General features: G+C 45.0%; 1 protein-coding gene across 1 annotated transcript in view; it reads left to right on the plus strand.

Moving 5' to 3' along the window:
• The window catches only part of psda (pleckstrin and Sec7 domain containing a), a 100,386-nt gene that overhangs the window by 70,981 nt on the left and 7,300 nt on the right, over nucleotides 1-22,105 (plus strand). Inside the window, exons 13-19 of the mRNA XM_080782672.1 lie at nucleotides 1,737-1,826; nucleotides 10,796-10,839; nucleotides 14,326-14,513; nucleotides 14,683-14,753; nucleotides 15,922-16,079; nucleotides 17,782-17,926; nucleotides 20,262-20,405. Of these exons, the coding sequence (XP_080638798.1) occupies nucleotides 1,737-1,826; nucleotides 10,796-10,839; nucleotides 14,326-14,513; nucleotides 14,683-14,753; nucleotides 15,922-16,079; nucleotides 17,782-17,926; nucleotides 20,262-20,405 (840 nt within the window). The remainder of the gene's footprint in view (nucleotides 1-1,736; nucleotides 1,827-10,795; nucleotides 10,840-14,325; nucleotides 14,514-14,682; nucleotides 14,754-15,921; nucleotides 16,080-17,781; nucleotides 17,927-20,261; nucleotides 20,406-22,105) is intronic.

The raw sequence follows: 22,105 nt of genomic DNA on the forward strand, positions 1-22,105 counted from the left end.
GTTTTCATGGATATGTTTCATTGTTGTTTGACTGTTCATTATTATTATTTGGTGTAAAAAAAAAAAAAGAAAGAAACTTTTGAATAAAAACAAAGTTCAAAAAAAAAAAGGTCTTAAAAGTCACTTCACTGTTTACTGGCTTCTGGGGACCCCCCACCCCCCAATCCTGCCGGGAGCTGCCTATGCTATAAAAAGTGTAGGTGGACCCCAGGCTACCTCCTGGGTGTCCTGAGTCCTCACAGTTTGAGAACCACTAGATTTAGGGGCCAGGCTCTGGGCCATTTATTTTCTTTATTATTGTGTCGGGCGTCTCATTGACCCAGAGCTAATAACTGTCATCAACCACGGCACTGCAGCGTTCACCTTCACCAGTGAATTGATCGACCTCTCCTTCGCTCAATGAGCCCATGTGTTATCGGACAGGCTGTTATGTAACGTTAGTTATGTGCGTCTGTGCACCAACCGGCGTCTCTGAAGCCTGGAGTTGGGGGTGAGCATGTGGAGGCAGCACACACAGCGGCCCCATACAGCAGTACTGACTCCACAGTAGCTATGAACAGCTAAGGTCTTAGGTCAGCTTAAGAGGTCTTCTCAGAATGTCTGATTTCCACACATTCCTCACCCCGTGCAAGGCTTTCCAGGCAAGTGCTCTCCGAACTCTTCGTGTATTAATGCCCTACTTTATGGGGGGGGTGGGGCACCCTAGTGCAGTGGTTTGAGCATTTGCCTTTCATGTGGAAGGTTGTGGGTTCAAACCCTGCCTGGGGTTGAAGTCAACAAGGGCATGCAACGGGTTCCTAACGCCAAATCTAATGGGTTCAGATCTGAGCCAAGTCTCCTGAGGAGGCGCGTCTGAAGCCTGTCCTGGACGGGGTATCCGGACTTGAAAACAAATCCATCCAATGCCCTACTTTAGGGGTAGACAACCTTGGGCACGGGTGCCAACATTGGCACAGGGGCCCTACCCTGTGCCAATGTTGGTCACTGCCAATCATTGGCATAAGTGTGAGAGAGAGAGACAGGTTTTTGCTTTTAAATATACAAATTACATCCTGTGCATAATTCTACATTCATTCATACTCTGAACTCTAAAACTAATTGATCAATTACATCATGTGGAGTCATAATTCAGCTTAATGTTGATATGGCTCACTGATTATCAAGAAAATGAAAAAAGAAAACAGGTCGAGAATCACTGGTTTACATGCCTTAGTTTCACATCCTACGCTAGTCCGTGTTTCTTCTAAAAGTCACACTTTTGGTGACACAGACGTTTCCGCGGTTCACTGTTGCTAGGAGACATGCAAAGTTCTGTCTCCACATCCACGTCAGCCGCTCACACCTCCAGGAAGGGCAAGGTCGAGGCTCAAAGAACATCCAAACAAACTATCCATCAGTTTCATGAGCATATTTTATATATATTACATTTTTTTTATTACATTTTTATATATATATTTATATATATTTTTTAAATGTTTTTGTCATTGGACCATGATGGGGAAAAAGATTATAATCGACTACATCGACTACATCTCTCAGGTTGACTGAGCATATTAATTGAGGCTGCTCTGTGTGTGTGTGTGTGTGTGTGTGTGTGTGTGTGTGTGTGTGTGTGTGTGTGTGTGTGTGTGTGTGTGTGTGTGTGTGTGTGTGTGTGTGTGTGTGTGTGTGTGTGTGTGTGTGTGTGTGTGTGTGTGTGTGTGTGTGTGTGTGCGTGTGTGCGTGCGTGCGTCCAGAACATCGGTAAGAGGATGTCTTGCAGTCAGTTTGTCTCCAACCTGGAAGGACTCAACAGTGGAAAAGACTTCCCCAAAGATCAGCTAAAGGTACACACACACACACACACACACACACACTCTCTCACATGCACGCACGCATGTACGCTCGCACGTGCACATGCACACATTTAATTCAGACAAACAGTCATTTGAATCCATGCAAAAAAAAAGGCTCCTCAGGGAGCATTCAGCTGAGAAATATATTAATTTCACAGCCTCGTGAGCACAGTGAGAGATAACATGGCAGGGTCAGGTCTGTCTGAAAGGACAGTTATATAGACCCATTATATGCTCTGTAGTGCCTTTCATACACAGCACTTTAACAATGTGCATTGATTTACATTCACACGCACACACAATGACACACCGACGCGACGGCGGAGGAAACTATTGCAAGGCACCGACCTGCTGGTGGATCCGCCGGCAGGTAGGGGGGTTAACAACAGTGTCTTGCTCAAGGGCACGTTGACGTGCAGAGCAGACACACTGGCAAGGCACAGCATGGAGCTCATCAAGTGCTGCGTCGGTTGACAGTCTCCTCTGTCACCTGAAGAAAAGTTCAACTTTGTTGCTACATCAGAGATTCTCAACCTGTGGGCCCGGGCTCATCTGTTGGCCATGAGGATATTGCAAGTGGGCCTCCCAGTAATTTAGCCTGGGTCGGGTGAATTCACAGCTGATTGGCTCTTCCACTTTTTGGTTTATGCAAAAGGTCCCACCCAGCGCTTGGGGCCAGAACGGTCTGTAAAAGACACAATGATGATGTGAATTCATGCAACCGTGACGATGGTTTAGTTGTTTTTGAGTGGTGCAACCACTCCAAGGAACAGCAATGTCCGTGTTCACCTATGCGCCTATCCTATGTGATGTTAACCCACCTATGTGACTATGAGCACCAGTATGCTTATTAGTGCCAGGGGCGCTGTTGTTCCAGAAACAGAGAGAGAGATAGTTGCCTGCTAATGAGAGAGAGAGAGAGAGGAGGGTGGGTGGGTGGGGGGGGGGGGGGGAAGGGGAATTGCACCACTCAGTGTGCGTGCGTGCGTGCGTGCGTGCGTGCGTGCGTGTGCGTCTTATGTTACAAACTCGTAAGTCTAGGGGTAAGATGAGTGAGCAACATATGAAGGAGGAACAGGGAGCCATGATCAAATGCAACGTTTTATTATAATAGGATACGTATAATAATAATAATCAAGCTCATAGCACGCCACCGAGTGGCTGAACTTGTAGGTCTGCTATTTTTGTAAAATCGTTAAAATGTGCCTCAAATCTTTCCGAAAATTGTAATTTTCTAGAAGACTTTTTTCAGGCCTGAATGGGTTAAGAGATATCACAGATAGGTCTGTATATACTGTATACTATACTGTGTGTGTGTGTGTGTGTGTGTGTGTGTGTGTGTGTGTGTGTGTGTGTGTGTGTGTGTGTGTGTGTGTGTGTGTGTGTGTGTGTGTGTGTGTGTGTGTGTGTGTGTGTGTGTGTGTGTGTGTGTGTGTGTGTGTGTGTGTGTGTGTGCGTGCGTGCGTGCGTGCGTGCGTGCGTGCGTGCGTGCGTGCGTGCGTGCGTGCGTGCGTGCGTGCGTGCGTGCGCGCGCGCGCGCGCGCGCGCGCGCGTGTGTGCATGCGGTTCCTATCGGCATCATCTCCCACTCTGTTGTTTTGGTGTGTGTGTGTGTGTGTGTGTGTCTCTTTCTCGCTGCCTCCCTTTGTGTGTTCACTGTGAGCCTGTGGGCTCACCTCACCTCAACACCTCTATTACAGTATACGTAACTCTCATTTGCATCATGCTATTTTCCCACTTTCCCTTTTTGTATCCCACACACCACGCCAGTAATATATTCATTATTCGCCAGTAATCACTATTCAGCATGTAAGTGGATTATATATCTGTACACAGTTCTACCATGCAATGTGCGTGTGCGTGCGTGTGTACACGCCACGCGCGCGTTTATACTGTAGCTACAATTGTTTTTGTATGCTTTCAGGTTCAGTTCGGGACAAACTTAAACAATCCGACTAATTATCTCGCACGCACATACATGCGCACGCACACACACACACACACACACAGTCACACACATTTTTTCGAGTTGAGTTTTTGGGGTTAGTTGTAAACTAGTCTCTCAAGACAGACTGTTGACTCACGTCAACTTTCGAGGAACAACAGGGGTCGCTGTTTTCCCCGATATTTGCCGATGGGATTCTCCGATTGGTTGGAAACTAACAGCACAAAGAAGTGAGGGGCGCTCTTATCATCGTACATCATCATGACGTAACATGTTGATTTGCTCAGACACGTATGACGTAATTTCTCCATTCATTGTCAAGGGGAATCTGTTTAAGACGAAAATCTACACTAATATAGGTGGTCAAAAATAAATATTCAAATGATAGGATTGAATCATAGTATTATTCTTGTACTAGAACGGTCTACTTGGGAACTACTTGGGAATGATGAAAGCCGCCCCACCCTGTTATGAAATACCCGTTGTAACCTTAGAGTATGAATAGAGATGGCACCGGATTTCTCCTCCCATCCACTTGCATTAAGTTGCTCAAAAGGCATGAGGCGACTTCACTCCTCCTTCCGGGTAGGAACAGAGTGCATTCTGGGATGGATTGGGCCCAAACACATGAACGCGCTGCCGTTGACTATCATTGCACGCGTTCACGTATGAAACAGCGTTCACGTGCACAATGATAGTCAACAGACCAGCGCGTTCATGCATTCATGTGTGTTATCGAGGGAGGGTTTGGGTCCTTATGCAGTGGTAAACGCCTGTGGAGAAGGTGTGAAGAATGCCTGAATAGTGCAAACTTTGGGAAGTGTGGAAAGTAGACTGACTAAGCAATCAAATGGCAGGTGTGGGGAATTTGGCAACCCAAGCTTAGGCCACGTCCACAGCCCCTAGCCCCTCCTATGCCCAGCTTTGTGTGTGCGTGTGTACCCCATAGTGAAGATTTGATTGGCTGAGAACGGAATTGAGGATAAAAAGTGAGGACAGAAAATTGAGGACACCAAGAGTGATGATTTGATTGGCTGAGCACGGAATGTGATGATGTACAGTATGATGACTAGAGCGCCCCTCACTTCACAGGAGTGTGATATATGCATCCAGTGTTAAGTGGTCGGATCAGAAAACAATGGTTACAAAGTCGAGCAGCGCAGATTGATAGCAGCAGCCTCTCAAAAAAATGAACAGAATTCAGTCAGTGATTGACCAATCAGAATCAACACTATACAGAATTAGCCTCTGTCCCAGGCTTACTTATCTGCGAAAAGAAAAGCCTGGTCACAACGTACGGTAAGGCAGAGAAGCTATCCTCCGGATGTATTTCCCCCGGATACGATATTTTCCAGACCAATCACAACACTTGTTTCATTCGTGGAGAATGTAAACTGATTTGTAAAGCATCATTTCCTTGGGCGATACTTCCGCTAAAATCCCGCAACTTCCACTGATAGTCTTTTCAGCGTAGGTCTTGCCCAGGATGATACAGAATGCTATTATTAGTCTTTTCAGCGTAGGTCTTGCCCAGGGTGATATACAGAATGCTATTATTACAGTTGCATTCACAAATATGATTGCCGTTTCATTTAACAGATTCCCTTTAATGTCTAAAGGTCCAATTATACCAGGACAGAGACAATGTCCTATTATAATTATATAGCCAATCAATTATTTGATTTAAATTGTTTTTTTAAATATTTATCACACTGATTGGTTGAATTAACTAGCCTGTTTCACCTCAATTTCAAATGAATTTATGTATAACTACTTCATCATACGTCACACAAAAGCAGCAAAAAAACCAACAACACAAGGTTATAGCTCTGCTATTTGGGAATTTGAATCCCAAAACGTTTTTTTATTTTGGACATATGAGGTTTACCAACGCTGTGTCCATGACAGGGCTTCTGTATGCCACAGTCCTGCTGTGTGGAGCCTGGCTGACTGACAGGAGAGCAGGGGAGGGGCCTAGCTCCCAGAAAGCACGCCCATTGGCCACAGCTGCAGAGAGAAATGCGCATAGAGAGAGAGAGAGAGAGAGAGCTAAAGAGAGGGGGGTGAGAAGATATGAGAGAGAGAGAGAGAGAGAGAGAGTCTTAATCAACTGTTCATGTCTGCCAACGCACTATTATTTTGAAGCTCTGGGCTGTAAGACACCAGTTACTGAGGGAGGTGAAAAAAGAGGAGAAAACACACACACACGCATACACACACACACACACACACACACACACACACACACACACACGCACACACCTGGTTCACTAAAGGGGTTGGACACAGGAGGAAGGAGAAGGAAGAAGGGAAACTGCGGGTTAAGTTTTGAGGATAGGGGGGGACGAGGCGTGGTGGGGGCAGACAGTGTGGAAAGGGAGAGTGATAAGCACGCAGTCGGAGGGAGGAGAGGCACACAACGAGGACGACCAGAGACAACAGACCAGAGAAGAAGAAGATTGAGAGATAACAATAATTTTTTCCCCCTCTCGTCATACTGTAGGAAGGAGAGACAAACCATGGACAGACAGAGAGGATAAATAAGACAGGAAGGGATCCTCTCGTTTCTCTCTTTGTTGTGTTTTTTTTTGTTTGTTTGTTTTTTGGGGTTCCTTTCATCGTCCGGCTGTTGGAGAGCAACAGGACAAGACTCCGTTCTCCGTTCCTCTCTGTGACTTCATTCCGTCTCCTAATCTAGTGGTTGTTTCATTCATTGCTTCATCTGTAGTCGAGGGGTTGTTGTGGCAGTGACGTACTTTAATCTGTAGTCAAGGGGTTGTTTTGGCGTGGTGCTGGTGGCACTGGCAGTGACGTACTTTAGGGGATTTCTCTATTCGAGACTGTGTTGTCTGTCTGTCTGTCTGAGGGGCATCCGTTTGCATCCGTTTAGTTTACGACATGAGGGATGTGCATTTTTGGCTCTGTTTTACCATGATGTTTTGTAACTGATGTTTTGGTCGTTCCTTTAGGTCGGCGTGCTTACGGACGTGGACAGCCTGTATAAATGAACCTATATGAACACGTCATAACACGTTATGCAATCTGCAATACATACACATGCATGAGCTGTCGCTTTGTGTGCACGTGACCGGTGCCGCGGTTCTGTTGTGACTTTGAGGGATTTGACCGCAAATTGTCGGTGGCACACACATCCGTGCACGCGCGTGCACAAACACACACACACACACACACACACACACACACTGTGAATGAAGAGTCAATGAATATTCAGTGTTTGAAGTGTTTTGGCTCTCATCTCAGAATCCGAAGATCCAGCCAGTACAATAAATACCAACTCAGCTCATCACACGCTACAGTAGACGCATGCAGCAGCATAAACAAAGACAATAACAGTACATGATCGCACACGCCTCAAGGACAAACGGGTGTTGCTTATATATCGGCATGATATCTTAGTTAAATCTGTTTTAACAAACACACACACCTTGATTTATTTTTTGTTTTGGGCACGCTCCCAAAGGTTTGCCGGTTCTTCTCCTCATCCATAATGAACGTGGCTGGATCCATAATGCAGACACCGGACTTCTGCCAAGGGGTTTAATAATACAGAGTTTTGAGGCTCTTGTGACGTAGGCTTAGAGATCGGTCACTTCAGAGACACCCGTGCACACACGAAACAAAACCCACACACACACACATACACGCACGTACAGTAAGCGGTACTGCTGTTAATAATCTGTCTTGGCATCCAAGTCGATTGTGTCTTTCACCGGACAATACAAGCTGACAACAGGATTTGGATGAAGTCCAGAGTGTCTGGTCTCTCTTCCCTGACTCTGGGTTGGACGGTCCCGGGCCAGTACATTGTGTGTCTGTCATAAAGATAGTCTCAGTCTCGATTTGCTGAATCTCTTGTTGTGCTGTTGTGTTGCCACTCTTTTTTGCCATTGTCATCTCAGTGCTCTAAAAAAAAGGGAAGCCTTTTCAAATCGTTTTTTATTTTTTTGGGGGGGGGAGTGAGGGATGTATGGAGAAGACGAGAAGGACGATTCATTTAATTAATCAATTTTAAAAGACAGATTAGTGGAGTCCTGAAGCCACGTGGGGGGGGAAATATTCTTTAACTCTCTCTCGCATTTTCTATTTTATGTCCAAAACGATTGGACAAACTTTTGCATCTCCTCTATACACTTTTTCCCCATTTAATCTTAGTTTTGGGTGTCTATTCCACATAAACAAACAAGCAAACAAACAAAGCCATTCAAAGAAAAAAAAAACTAAAACAGGAGGAACCTTTACTTAGCTTTTCTTGGGTTCCTTCCCTCGTCTCCCATTGGCTGCGTCATAATGATTGGCGTCAACAGCATCCACTCTGATGGTGGGCGCAATCGCTCGCGCTCACTTTGCTCGGTGCGCACCGGGCGGGAGGCCAGGGGCCCTGACCCGTTCCGCTATCCCAGAACCCCCCGCTCTCGTTCCCTGAAGCCCCTGGCCTTTCCTGACCTGCTGGGAAAGACCCAGGATGGACACAACCACCCCCAGGCCCGCAAGAAGAAGGACAAGGTACAACAACCCCAACAGTTTATCCAACTAGTTAATTTAATTACTTGGCTTTCAACCCTTTTCATATCAAGGACCATTATTTATTCGGCATTTGAGCATATTTTGTTATCGCTGGATAAGATTTTGTCCACAATTTCATGCTGTATCAGGTCAGGTAGGACACCTACTGGTTGAAATCTGGTACTGCCTGAAGGACGAAGTGCAATTTATGTCCATTCCAAACATGCTTTATGTCAGTGTTTTTAAACACCTTTTTAATATCAAATACCCAAATTGATATATAGTTGGCCATGGACTCCCATCTAAAAATGTTTGGGCCAGGGACTCCCAGAAGAGAAGATTTATGTAAAGGAAAGTGTCCAAACATTTTCGATATATAAAAAAATATATATATTATGGTGCTATATTAATTTAGTTGTGGACCCCCCCCCCCAGAACAAAAAACAGTAAGGCTCATGTGTGTGTTATATTTTTTCTAGTTTTTTCATTTTGTTTCTTCATAAGTAGGGATGTAGCTCGATAACCGATACCCGAAGAAATCCGATGATAAGCTTATTAAGTACCCATTATCAACAAGCTTTGGGCTTTCATATTGTTTTATTGGTAAAAAAGGTCAATTGCCTTCTGTCTCTTAGAAAAGTACTGTATTTGAAGTAAAAGATACTGGTTCTGTTCAGAATTTAATGTCTCCCGTATTTCCACAAAATAATAGAAAATGCTCGATAAGAACCCGGCTCGATAAGCTTCAGTAACAGACCAGACTGACTCAGGGCTGTGGAATGCTCTCCTTGGTTCCTGTCATGTTATTGAATGCATACAGTAACCTTCGCATCTGTGTTGGTAATTGCATCGGCGGTGAAGTCAAGTTGAGCCGGAAAGAAGTCCTTTGTGTTGGTTCATAGTTGGCATTGGCAAGATGAATACGTTCACATCGTTATGCAAATTGATTCCCCCCCACACGCATTTCTGTGTCGTCACTGCTGATGTAGTGAGGAGGCACCCCCACCGGGAGGACGTAGAGCTGCCTTCCTCCCACTCAACACTCCCTGCTCACAGGTGCCACCCACCCCCAGCCCGTAGGAGTACCGTGCAGTGACAAATATCACCCTCCCTGCCCGGCGTCCTGTATAGACACTCGACAAAGCTCGACAAATGATGCATTGGAACCAACATGCGTGCTGGTGGACACTTTAACCCATTCTGACCTGAGATCAGATTCATACGAGGTTTCCACTGGACACACACTGGTCTGATTAACCCATTCTGACCTGAGATCAGATTATAAAAATGTCTAGTCGTTCTTCGATTTTTCAAAAAAAGCAGACCTACAAGCTCGTAGCGCGCCACTCGGTGGCGCGCTATGAGCTTGTAGATCTGCTATTTTTCAATAGCTAAAGCATAACATGATGCTAACACCAAAACGGGTTCCCGGTCAGAATGGGTTAACCACTTCGTCACCCTGAACACCGTTGATTTTTATTTTTAATAAATGACTTAATGTGCGGACGCACACACAGACACATTTACACTTGTGAGGACATCAAATGTTTAGAATGCCATTTCTACTATTGTTGTTTTATGTATTCATTTTTAACTACTCAAATGGTCACATGGGTTTTCACCCATGTGATCATTGTTTAAAGGAAAAATCTTTAAATGAAAAAAAAAACATTACTTCATTTTTTATTTTATTTTTCATTATCCATCCCTCCATCGTCAACCGCTTATCCGTAGTCTGGTCACGGGGGCAATAGCTCCACCAGAGAGCTCCAGACTTCCCTCTCCAGAGCAATATTATAGTAACTTCCTCCTGGGGGATCCCGAGTCAATGTGAATCCTCCAAATGTGCCTCTGTCTGCCCCGGGGTCTCCTCCCAGTGGGACTCGAGGACCTCCCTAGGGAGACGCCCGAGAGGCATCCTAACCAGATGCCCAAACCACCTTGGCACCTTGGCGAAGAAGCAGCAACTCTACTCCGAGTCTCTCTCGGTCATCTACCTTAGAGATAGGGTGAGAAGTTCAGTCACAAACTTCTCACCCTATCTCTAAGGGAGATGCCAGCCACCAACTTCTCACCCTATCTCTAAGGGAGATGCCACCCACCTGTCAAAGAAAACTCATTTTGGCCGCTTGTATTCGCGACCTTTTTCTTTGGGTCATCCTGACCCACACTTCATTCATCACCATAGGAACGAAGATTGCTCGGTTTGACAGAGAGCTTTGCCTTCTGGCTCAGCACTTACTGTTTTTATATTAATGTCATATCATCGTTGAAATCTTATTTTGTATTGCCAATTATTTGGGGGCCCCACTTGCAATATCCTCTGTCTTATTTCTCAAATGATACGAGTGGGAAGTTGGGAACATTTGGACCTCATAAGCAGAGTAATATAAGTGCACGCACGCACGCACGTCGCACGCACACACACAATCGATCAATCTAATTCCTTCCTTGTGCCTCTCTCTCTCTCTCTCTCTCTCTCTCTCACCAGGCCCTGTACAGCTCCATTAAGAATGAGAAACTACAGTGGACCATGTAAGTTCCTTCCTCTGAGAAGATTACTGTGTGTGTGTGTGTGTGTGTGTGCGTGTGTGTGTGTGTGTGTGTGTGTGTGTGGTACAGTTACAGTACGTGTATTAATGCTCTGTTCATGACCTGGTTCATACTACCCTGTCACCCTAAATCTAAAGCTCTGTTGCTATGGAGACCGGTTTCTTATCTCCTACTGGCAGTAATTACAGGTCAACTTGTTCGGGACTCTGTGTGTGTGTGTGTGTGTGTGTGTGTGTGTGTGTGTGTGTGCGTGCGTGCGTCCGTGCACACACACCTCCATCCCACTCATACTGTATATCCATGCTGTCGGGCAGAAACCTCCTGTCTCCGTATTGAAACTTTTTGTGTTTTTTTTACGTAAATGAACGCCCTACTTGATCACACTAAGACTACAGTCACACAAATGTATCGACAGTATAGCAGATCTACAAGCTCAATCCTTTTTGAGCATGTAGATCTGCTACTTTTGCTATTTTTAATTTGAATCCTGAAAAGTAACTGTTTTGGACATTCCACCCGCCAGAGACCATATTGTCACATACTGTACGTACAGTAGACAGGGCTGCATACATTTACTATCTTCTTAACCGCTATTCTCAGTATTCTGGCGGTTATTTTTTTGAGGCCTCCTATGCCCAGCTTTGAGGGTCTGTGTGAGCACAAACATTGGCTGATGATTGGCTGATCACCCCATAACGATGATTTGATTGGCTGAGCACAGTACATTTTGAGGATAAAAGTGAGGGCTGAAAAGTGAATGACATTTGTGATGATTTGATTGGCTGAGAATGGAATGTGATGTATGATGATAAGAGCGCCCTCAGTTCACATGAGTGTGATTTTTGATTAATTGAATAAATATTTGTAATTACTGTCTACAGTAATTAGTAGTAATTGTCAAGTTATACTGTGTATATATATATATATATATATATATATATATATATATATACTATCTAGGCTAGGGGTACACCAGTTAAAATAATTTGAATACATTTCAGGGAGAAAAGATAATTGACCTATAGTACAATAACATAATCTCAAGTACACTTTGTCAAGGTGTCAGGGCTCAAACCGGCAACCCTCTGGTTCCCAGACGCCCTCTGAGCCACACTGTCGCCACACTGTCGCCACATCTCATGAGAAAAGTCACAGATCATTTGTTAACTACAGTAACATGTACTCTTAAGAAGGGACGTCCTACCCCTGAGTTACAAACACAAATAATGCCATTTCACACAACTCTGTCGTGGAACGGAGCCATGTTGAGCCATTCAATCCAGGAAATATACTGTATGTGTTTTTTTACATTTTTTACTATAGAAAACTGAGGCATTATACAGGGTAAAACGCACACACACACACACACACACACACACACACACGTACATGTATTCAATGAGCAGGCTATTATTATCAATGTCTAATCAACAGCCTAACGATGCAAGACGATCTCACTAATTGCACTATAGTTACATGTATCATGACGAGGTAATAACTAATAAGTACACAACCCAAACCTCTACCAAAAGTGTCCTTGTGCTTTAAAGGAGAATTCCAGACTGTCCTTTCTCTTACCTTAATCTCATATTATTACATCCTAGAACGAGTGGTACAGGTGAAACTAATTCATAACTCCATCCATAGTCCACCGCGTCTGTGTGTTTTGTGAAAAATCGCTTCTTTTGATCGCTCGAAAATTGTTTGTTTTTGGTAGATATCTGCCTTTGTTTGTACTTCCAGAAGTCTTGCAAAAGGAGATTTCATCCGTGATTTCATCCAAAGTCCCCTTTGGGACACCATTTGGGACACTGTTGAGACTATTTAGTCATTATGAAAGACAAATGTCTACATTTATTTATTTTATTTAAAAAAAGCTATGAAAATAAGAGATTTACCGTACAACCCCACCATGCATGCTCAGAGCTGCGGTGCACTCAGGATGGAGTGATGTTATTTGTCACCTGTACCACTTATTCTAGGATAAATAATAGTGCGTTGGCAGACATGAACAGTTGATTAAGGCTCACTCTCTCTCTCTCATCTCACCCCCCTCTCTTTAGCTCTCTCTTGTCTCTCTCTCTCTCTTGTCTCTCTCTCTCTCTCTCTTTCTTCTCTCTCTCTCTCTCTTGTCTCTCTCTCACTTTCCTCCCCTCCTCTGTGGATTTGGGAAGGTTAGCTAGTTCCTTAGCAACAGATGACAGCAACATAGTGTATACGGTGTGCGTGCGTGCGTGCGTGCGTGCGTGCGTGCGTGCGTGTGTGCGTGCGTGTGTGTGTGTGTTTGTGTGTGTGTGTGTGTGTGTGTGTGTGTGTGTGTGTGTGTGCGTGTGTGTGTGTGTCACATACTGGCATCGAGGGGATCTCACAAGAAAGAGTGAATGTTCCCACCAGAAGGTTGCGAGAGGAACAAGCAACCAGGTCTATGAAAACAACTCCCAGAAGAAGCAATCAGTCCTACCACATATTTTACCCTCTACTGCAGATCTGTTACTTTATAAAATATTAATATTTGGAATATGTTTACAACTTGTATGGGGGGCTCCCTGGCACAAATACTGTCTCTGCACTGCCTCCCTCTCAGCCATTGATTGAATATGTCATTGATTGAATACCACATGTGGTGCAGTGCAGTCAAAGGTTATGCTAAAAAGGATAACACAATAAGCCCCAGGGGGCTTGTTTCCATTGTCGTCCTTTGTACTCAATTCATCATTAACACATTGAGTACGCCAACGTGCATCAAAATAAAGGCCTGTATAGTGCCAGAGTAGTCTGATCGCTTTTACTCTGAAAGCCATGAACCGGAAATACCTTCTTAAAAAAATTGACTTGACAAAGTGAGCTCATAATCCCCGATCATCTTAATATATTTATATAAACTCCAAAAAGCGTTCATATTTTGCGGGAGAGACGGATGAGGAGCAGAAATGCAGCGCCAGCATATCGATCCATTCATCACCACGGAGAGCGCCCTGGATGAGGAGATACGAGTCATTCTTTCCGCCGCGCTAACATGGGAGTCAATGACAAGCTAATATTTGCACAGAGCGTTAGCATACGGCAAGCGAAAAGCGAAATGCCAAAAAAAAAATAGGAATAATTCTGAATATTATTATCTCGCCCCGCGTCGTTTGGACGTCGCTAGGACGTCCACAGACGTCTAAGGTATTACTCGTTTCTGATCCTTATGACGTTTCCAGACGTGTTTTGTACAGAATGTGTTAAGACATGCAATACATTCAATACAGATTGTTTGTATTTGTGCTAGAGTGTGTGTGTGTGTGTGTGTGTGTGTGTGTGTGTGTGTGTGTGTGTGTGTGTGTGTGTGTGTTTGTGCGTGCGTGCGTGCGTGCGTGCGTGCGTGCGTGCGTGTGTGTGCGTGTGCGTGCGTGTGTTTTACAATCAATGTGTGTTTAATCAATGTTACAAACCAACATGAAGTTTGTCCCCTCTCCCTTCCTGTAGCGACGAGGAGCTTCATAAGTCCCTGTCAGAGTTGACTGACGTACGGACAGACTCCGCCTCCCACACCATGAAGCGGGTCGTGAGTGGTGGAAACCCTCTGGTGGGCGTCGCCCATCAGGCTGACGCTGAGCTGTATAAAAATGGCTTCCTGGTTCGCAAAATCCACGCAGACCCCGATGGAAAGAGGAGTATGTCTACCTTTAAAATATGATCATTGTTATTATTATTATCATCATCATAATCGTAGTCGGTCGTTGTTGGTGTTAGTGTATTCATATTTCTTCGCTCATTTTATGCTATTACATTAGCATCCCTAGAATATACGTCATATAGTAATTGTTTTGCTTTCCCTCCCAGCTCCACGCGGTAAGAGAGGGTGGAAGTCTTTCTACGGGATGCTGAAAGGCCTGGTCCTTTACCTGCAGAAGGTAAATACGCTAACATGCCCCTAAAAATATATATTATTTAAATATAAATTAAAAAGAATTGCCACCTGCCACTTGAATTCACCCTTTGTTCTGATTGGTCCCTGACCGACTAAGCAGCAGGCTATTTCTGCCTTGTTCCGCCCTGGTTCCACCTTGTTTATATTGAAATTGCTGAAACATCTTTTTGGGAAAAAAACTCAAAACAAACATGATATGCCCAGTCACCATGCTGCACCTGTGATGTTCCTTTTTACTGACACCAAGTTTAAAATAAGAATTGAACGCACAGAATATCAATATGAAGCAACTGAAAAACATGTTATTTCAATGGTAGTGGATGGAGAGAGAGGATTTTTGTCCAACCACGAAATGACAACCAATGGGTACGAAGAGGTGTACAACCACGGGCGGAACTTGACAAAGGGTTAATTAAGGTGACTTGATTGATTGACATCAAAAAGTGCCTGTCAGCTCAAACCCACAATGCAAGTCTTTGTTTTCAAGTGTGTTGTGCACAGATGTCAGTAGCATTATACAGTTATATATATTTTTTTTAAAAGCCCTATCCGCTCCATTTCCTCCCGTCTATTCCTCAAGTGCGCCGCTAGGTACTTTTTTTTAATCGGCAATGAGATAATACCGTTTTTTGGTGGGTAGATCTTGTTGAGCTCGCCATTTAGAAAGTATCTCGCAAGTCAAAAAGAGTGTGGGCACCCCTGTTCTAGACTTTCAATTCAATTCAAAGGGCTTTATTGGCATGAGAAAACATACGTTTACATTGCCAAAGCAGAAAGCACAATACAACAATACAGCAAAACAATCGAAACAAAAATTAAAGTATGTGTCTCTGATGTCTTGGTACAATGGACAGATGGTTAGGCACTAGATTGGGGCTATATTTCCCCAGACGTTTCGGTTGGCGGAGCCGCCTGATTGTGTGGCTACGTGATGTGTGTGAACAGAAGGAGTGCAGTGCAGACAGGGTTGTTAATATTGTGGTGTGTATGGTGCAGGGGGAGTGCAGTGCAGACAGGGTTGTTAATATTGTGGTGTGTATGGTCACTATGGTGCAGGGGGAGTGCAGTGCAGTGTTAAAATTGTGTTGTTGTGTATTATGACACAGGGGGAGTGCAGTGTTAATATTGTGGTGTTGTGTATTATGACACAGGGGGAGTGCAGTGCAGACGGGGAGGTGAGTGATGAGGACTTAAAGAACGCCGTCTCCATCCATCACTCTCTGGCCATGAGAGCAGCCGACTACAACAAGAGACCAAATGTCTTCTACCTGCGGACCGCCGACTGGAGGGTCTTCCTGTTCCAAGCCCCGTAAGTCTGTCTGTTCTGTCTGTTCTGTCTGTTCTGTCTGTTCTGTCGGTCGGTCGGTCGGTCGGTCGGTCGGTCGGTCGGTCGGTCGGTCGGTCGGTCGGTCGGTCGGTCGGTCGGTCGGTCTGTCTGTCTGTCTGTCTGTCTGTCTGTCTGTCTGTCTGTCTGTCTGTCTGTCTGTCTGTCTGTCTGTCTGTCTGTCTGTCTGTCTGTCTGTCTGTCTGTCTGTCTGTCTGTCTGTCTGTCTGTCTGTCTGTCTGTCTGTCTGTCTGTCTGTCTGTCTGTCTGTCTGTCTGTCTGTCTGTCTGTCTGTCTGTCTGTCTGTCTGTCTGTCTGTCTGTCTGTCTGTCTGTCTGTCTGTCTGTCTGTCTGTCTGTCTGTCTGTCTGTCTGTCTGTCTGTCTGTCTGTCTGTCTGTCTGTCTGTCTGTCTGTCTGTCTGTCTGTCTGTCTGTCTGTCTGTCTGTCTGTCTGTCTGTCTGTCTGTCTGTCTGTCTGTCTGTCTGTCTGTCTGTCTGTCTGTCTGTCTGTCTGTCTGTCTGTCTGTCTGTCTGTCTGTCTGTCTGTCTGTCTGTCTGTCTGTCTGTCTGTCTGTCTGTCTGTCTGTCTGTCTGTCTGTCTGTCTGTCTGTCTGTCTGTCTGTCTGTCTGTCTGTCTGTCTGTCTGTCTGTCTGTCTGTCTGTCTGTCTGTCTGTCTGTCTGTCTGTCTGTCTGTCTGTCTGTCTGTCTGTCTGTCTGTCTGTCTGTCTGTCTGTCTGTCTGTCTGTCTGTCTGTCTGTCTGTCTGTCTGTCTGTCTGTCTGTCTGTCTGTCTGTCTGTCTGTCTGTCTGTCTGTCTGTCTGTCTGTCTGTCTGTCTGTCTGTCTGTCTGTCTGTCTGTCTGTCTGTCTGTCTGTCTGTCTGTCTGTCTGTCTGTCTGTCTGTCTGTCTGTCTGTCTGTCTGTCTGTCTGTCTGTCTGTCTCTCTGTCTCTCTGTCTCTCTGTCTCTCTGTCTCTCTGTCTCTCTGTCTCTCTCTCTCTCTCTCTCTCTGTCTCTCTGTCTCTCTGTCTCTCTCTCTCTCTGTCTTTGTACCCACCTTGAATGTAAGAGCATTGCTTCTCAAAGTGGGGTCAGGGGATGTAGGGGAGGGGGGTTAAATACGGTAACCACTTTAACCCCTATTGCATGCTATGGGCTATTCAAAAATAGCCGATCCACAGATGTTGAATAATTTAGAAAATCGTTGACATGCCAAATATTCCATAATGCCAAATTCATATCGTCTCTGTCGGGTGGAAACCTCATAAGTCCCAAACTGTTACTTGTCAGGATTCAAGTTCAAAAGCATCAAAAGCGTCAGATCTACAAGCAGTAGCAAATCTGCTACTTTGTCTTTAGATGCTTTTGTGTGAGGCTGTAGGAAGATCAATCAGGGATAGTTAACCCATTCTGACCTGAGATCAGATTCATACGAGGTTTCCACTGGACACACACTGGTCTGATGAACCCATTCTGACCTGAGATCAGATTCTAAAAATGTCAGTCGTTCTTCGAATTTTTCAAAAATAGCAGACCTACAAGCTCGTATCGCGCCACTCGGTGGCGCGATATGAGCTTGTAGATCTGCTATTTTTCAATAGGTAAAGCATAACATGATGCTAACACCAAAATGGGTGCCCGGTCAGAATGGGTTAAACTCCTCCTCTTCCTCTGGTCTTCATCATCTAGGAACGCAGAGCAGATGCAGTCGTGGATCACCAGGATCAACGCGGTGGCCGCCATGTTCTCAGCGCCGCCCTTCCCCGCCGCCATTGGCTCCCAGAAGAGGTTCAGCCGCCCACTGCTGCCTGGGTCCAACACTAAACTAACACAGGTACACTGCTGCCCTGGTTCTAACACTAAACTAACACAGGTACACTGCTGCCTGGGTCCAACACTAAACTAACACAGGTACACTGCTGACCGGGTCCAACACTAAACTAACACAGGTACACTGCTGACCGGGTCCAACACTAAACTAACACAGGTACACTGCTGCCTGGGTCCAACACTAAACTAGCACAGGTACACTGCTGCCTGGGTCCAACACTAAACTAACACAGGTACACTGCTGCCTGGGTCCAACACTAAACTAACACAGGTACACTGCTGCCCTGGTTCTAACACTAAACTAACACAGGTACACTGCTGCCCTGGGTCCAACACTAAACTAACACAGGTACACTGCTGCCTGGGTCCAACACTAAACTAACACAGGTACACTGCTGCCTGGGTCCAATACTAAACTAACACAGGTACACTGCTGCCTGGGTCCAACACTAAACTAACACAGGTACACTGCTGCCTGGGTCCAACACTAAACTAACACAGGTACACTGCTGCCTGGGTCCAACACTAAACTAACACAGGTACACTGCTGCCTGGGTCCAACACTAAACTAACACAGGTACACTGCTGCCCTGGTTCTAACACTAAACTAACACAGGTACACTGCTGCCTGGGTCCAACACTAAACTAACACAGGTACACTGCTGCCTGGGTCCAACACTAAACTAACACAGGTACACTGCTGCCCTGGTTCTAACACTAAACTAACACAGGTACACTGCTGCCTGGGTCCAACACTAAACTAACACAGGTACACTGCTGCCTGGGTCCAACACTAAACTAACACATACACTGCTGCCTGGGTCCAATACTAAACTAACACAGGTACGCTGCTGCCTGGGTCCAATACTAAACTAACACAGGTACGCTGCTGCCTGGGTCCAACACTAAACTAACACAGGTACACTGCTGCCTGGGTCCAACACTAAACTAACACAGGTACACTGCTGCCCTGGTTCTAACACTAAACTAACACAGGTACACTGCTGCCTGGGTCCAACACTAAACTAACACAGGTACACTGCTGCCTGGGTCCAACACTAAACTAACACAGGTACACTGCTGACCGGGTCCAACACTAAACTAACACAGGTACACTGCTGCCTGGGTCCAACACTAAACTAACACAGGTACACTGCTGCCTGGGTCCAACACTAAACTAACACAGGTACACTGCTGCCTGGGTCCAACACTAAACTAACACAGGTACACTGCTGCCTGGGTCTAACACTAAACTAACACAGGTACACTGCTGCCTGGGTCCAACACTAAACTAACACAGGTAAACTAAGCTCTGATGACTAAAACTAAGACTAAATATACCAAAAATGTATTGTATTATGTATATGTTATGTATTATGTTTTTTGCTAAATTTAACACAATCAAGAACGACACTTTCCCTCTCCACACCAAGTTATGAACAAACTGACAGACGCAATTAACCAGGCTTAGCTGATAATGTGATACTGCTGATAGTTATTTGGCCCAACAGAAATCAGTTTTGACATAAATAAAATAATTGCAGAATTGTCCCATATAGGATATAAAGCATATTTAGCATATAAAATAGGAGCAACTAAACATCACATGGCGCTCACACGATTAGGAAAACATTAGGCTACACACAGTGTATGTACGGTATCTATGGCATGGCACCGATTATCAAAACACATCATTTATAATAGTAAACAGTGCAGGCACACTGACGCAGCATCCAGAACACAACAGAGGAGGCATTACAGGTAGGTCCTATACCATTTGCAGTTGGCACAGTGCAGCGCGGCCTGGCCGCCCATAAAAACACAGCCGTTAATGTTATCATTAGCAGCAGCCAGCAGCAGTTGGCACATCATCAGAACACAATAATAGTAAATGTTATTACCTTTAAAGTAACTATCCCAAATGTGCTCACGTTGTCTTGCTGCTCCTCCTCCTCCTCCTCCTCCAACGACAACAACTCGATAAAGTCCTCAATAATCTCCTCATCATCAACACTTGTAGTACATGCTTTCTTCTGTACTTCGGAAGAAATCAGAAGTTTATTTTCTGAGCCGTGCTGTAAATAAACAGCAAACTCCTGACACTTACCTTTATGTCCCATAAATTCATGGGACATAAAGGTAAACCAGAAACAGGACAGGGTCAGCAGACGATCATAATAGAATACGAAATCACACCTGTGTGAAGTGAGGGCTGCTCATCATCTCATTCCGGCCAATCACAATTTGTGTCCTCACCTTCGTCTTAGATTTTTGTTTTTACGCAATGTCAGTGTTTGCACAAACACTCAAAACTGGCTTATGTGATGTCTTGTTTTCAGGAGGAGCAGGTCAAGTCCCATGAGAGTCGCTTCAGGGCCGTCTCCACGGAGCTGTCCGATTTGACGGCCACGCCCCCCGACCGCAAGGTCAAAGGTCGCGAGCTCGAGGAAAACAAACTACGGCAGGAGTACCTGGAGTTTGAGGTGAGTGGTTGAACACGGAATGCACACACACACGCTCGCGCACACACACACACATCCTACTGACCACATTTTGGGGTACGGTCCCAGCCTAGCGATGGCCAATGTTTCGACTGATATTTTGCTAAAAACATTATTGAAATCAGTTTCTGTTCAAGAACATTCAACTTATAACCAAAAGATGAATACAGAATTTTAAATTCCCCTGAGGGCGAGAAGCGTACATGCATCCACCTAGGTGACGGCAGACTGCTGGGTGAGCGCTGGCACTTTGGAATGGGGGTCAGATCAACATATCTGCCTGGGGGACAGCAGACTGCTGGGCGAATGCTGGCGCTTTGGCATGGGGGGTAAGGCCTGTTGAGAACTCTAGTTCTCGCAACTCCGGATGTTACGTTTGTATTGCCCACTGCCCAAGGTCGACCCACCCTCTCTTGGCAATTTAATTTACAAATAAAATAAAAATCCTGGCTCTACCCCCTCTTTGAAAACGTGTGTTTTGAGCCAATGGGAATTCAAAAATAAATGAATGTGCAAAGCTTTTAACACTGCCAGCATGGCCTGGGCCGTGGCTCAGTGGTGCACCTTGGCTGGTAATCCAGTCTGGCAGTGTGCCGCGGGTTCGACTCCCGATCCAGACAGCCTTTACTGCATGTCACCCCATCTCTCTCCCCATTTCCTGTCAGACTACTGTCTGTCCCTCTAATATAAATATAAATTAAAGGCGAAAGCCAAAGCCAAAAAAGAAACTGCCAGCATGATTCATCTGGGTCATCATGACAATTCTGTCAAGAAAGATGTCGCAGCTACATGATTTATCAGTATCCAATCTCACCCCGAGGACATAACTAAAGTTCTCTGAGGTATCTGAGGTGATTGAGGGGGGTGCTTATAGGGGGGTGCTTATTCACTGAAGTGTCGTATTTCTCAGCCGTGGCTGAGTGAAATTTCAACGTGTAAAAAGTGCCCTCAATATTGAAGGTGAATGTTATTTTCAGTACATTCATTGTTGCTCTTGGCAGGAACCTCTTATCTCCATACCCAAACTTATTGTTTGTACGGGCATTTATTTAAAAGAAAAACAGACTAAAAAAACTTGATTCTTATATGCTCTCAGACTTACAGCGCAGTCCTTGAACTTAAAACGTTTGAGAATCCCTCAAATAGGTATTATGTAGTAGTATTTATGGTAAATACTAAATACTAAACAAAACATTAAAAGATGAAATATGGACATAACAAGGTTTCTGCCCGACAGCTGCAAGGTTTTACATCTTGTTGCCATTGTTCTGGTTGTGCAGACTATTAAGACTATTTCACAGCAAACGGTCGATACATCATAGCAGCACACACTCTCAGAGGTGGGGGGGAGACCGTACATCATTGTTCATTGCTCATTTGCAACCAGCCTTAGCTGGGTAAAGAGGCCGTCTGGGAATAACAAAAGGTCCCCGGTTCAACGCTCCACCCCCTGGTCCATGTGTCAAAGTGTCCCTTGAGCAAGACACTTAACTTCTAACTGCTCTCCGGGCGCTGTATTTAATAGTGCTCACTGCTCCTAATAGGATGATGGGTTTTGGGTATATGGAGGACAAATGTCACATACAGTATGTGCAAATGTACATTGAGATATCGCTGGCTGGCCCCGAAGCTGTCATTTGTGTAAAATTGACTTTATTTAAGTGTCATGCTTCCGAAGAAGC

The sequence above is a fragment of the Protomyctophum bolini genome, assembly GCF_963924005.1.
Source record: "Protomyctophum bolini genome assembly, chromosome: 14".
Classification (NCBI taxonomy): Eukaryota; Metazoa; Chordata; class Actinopteri; order Myctophiformes; family Myctophidae; genus Protomyctophum; species Protomyctophum bolini.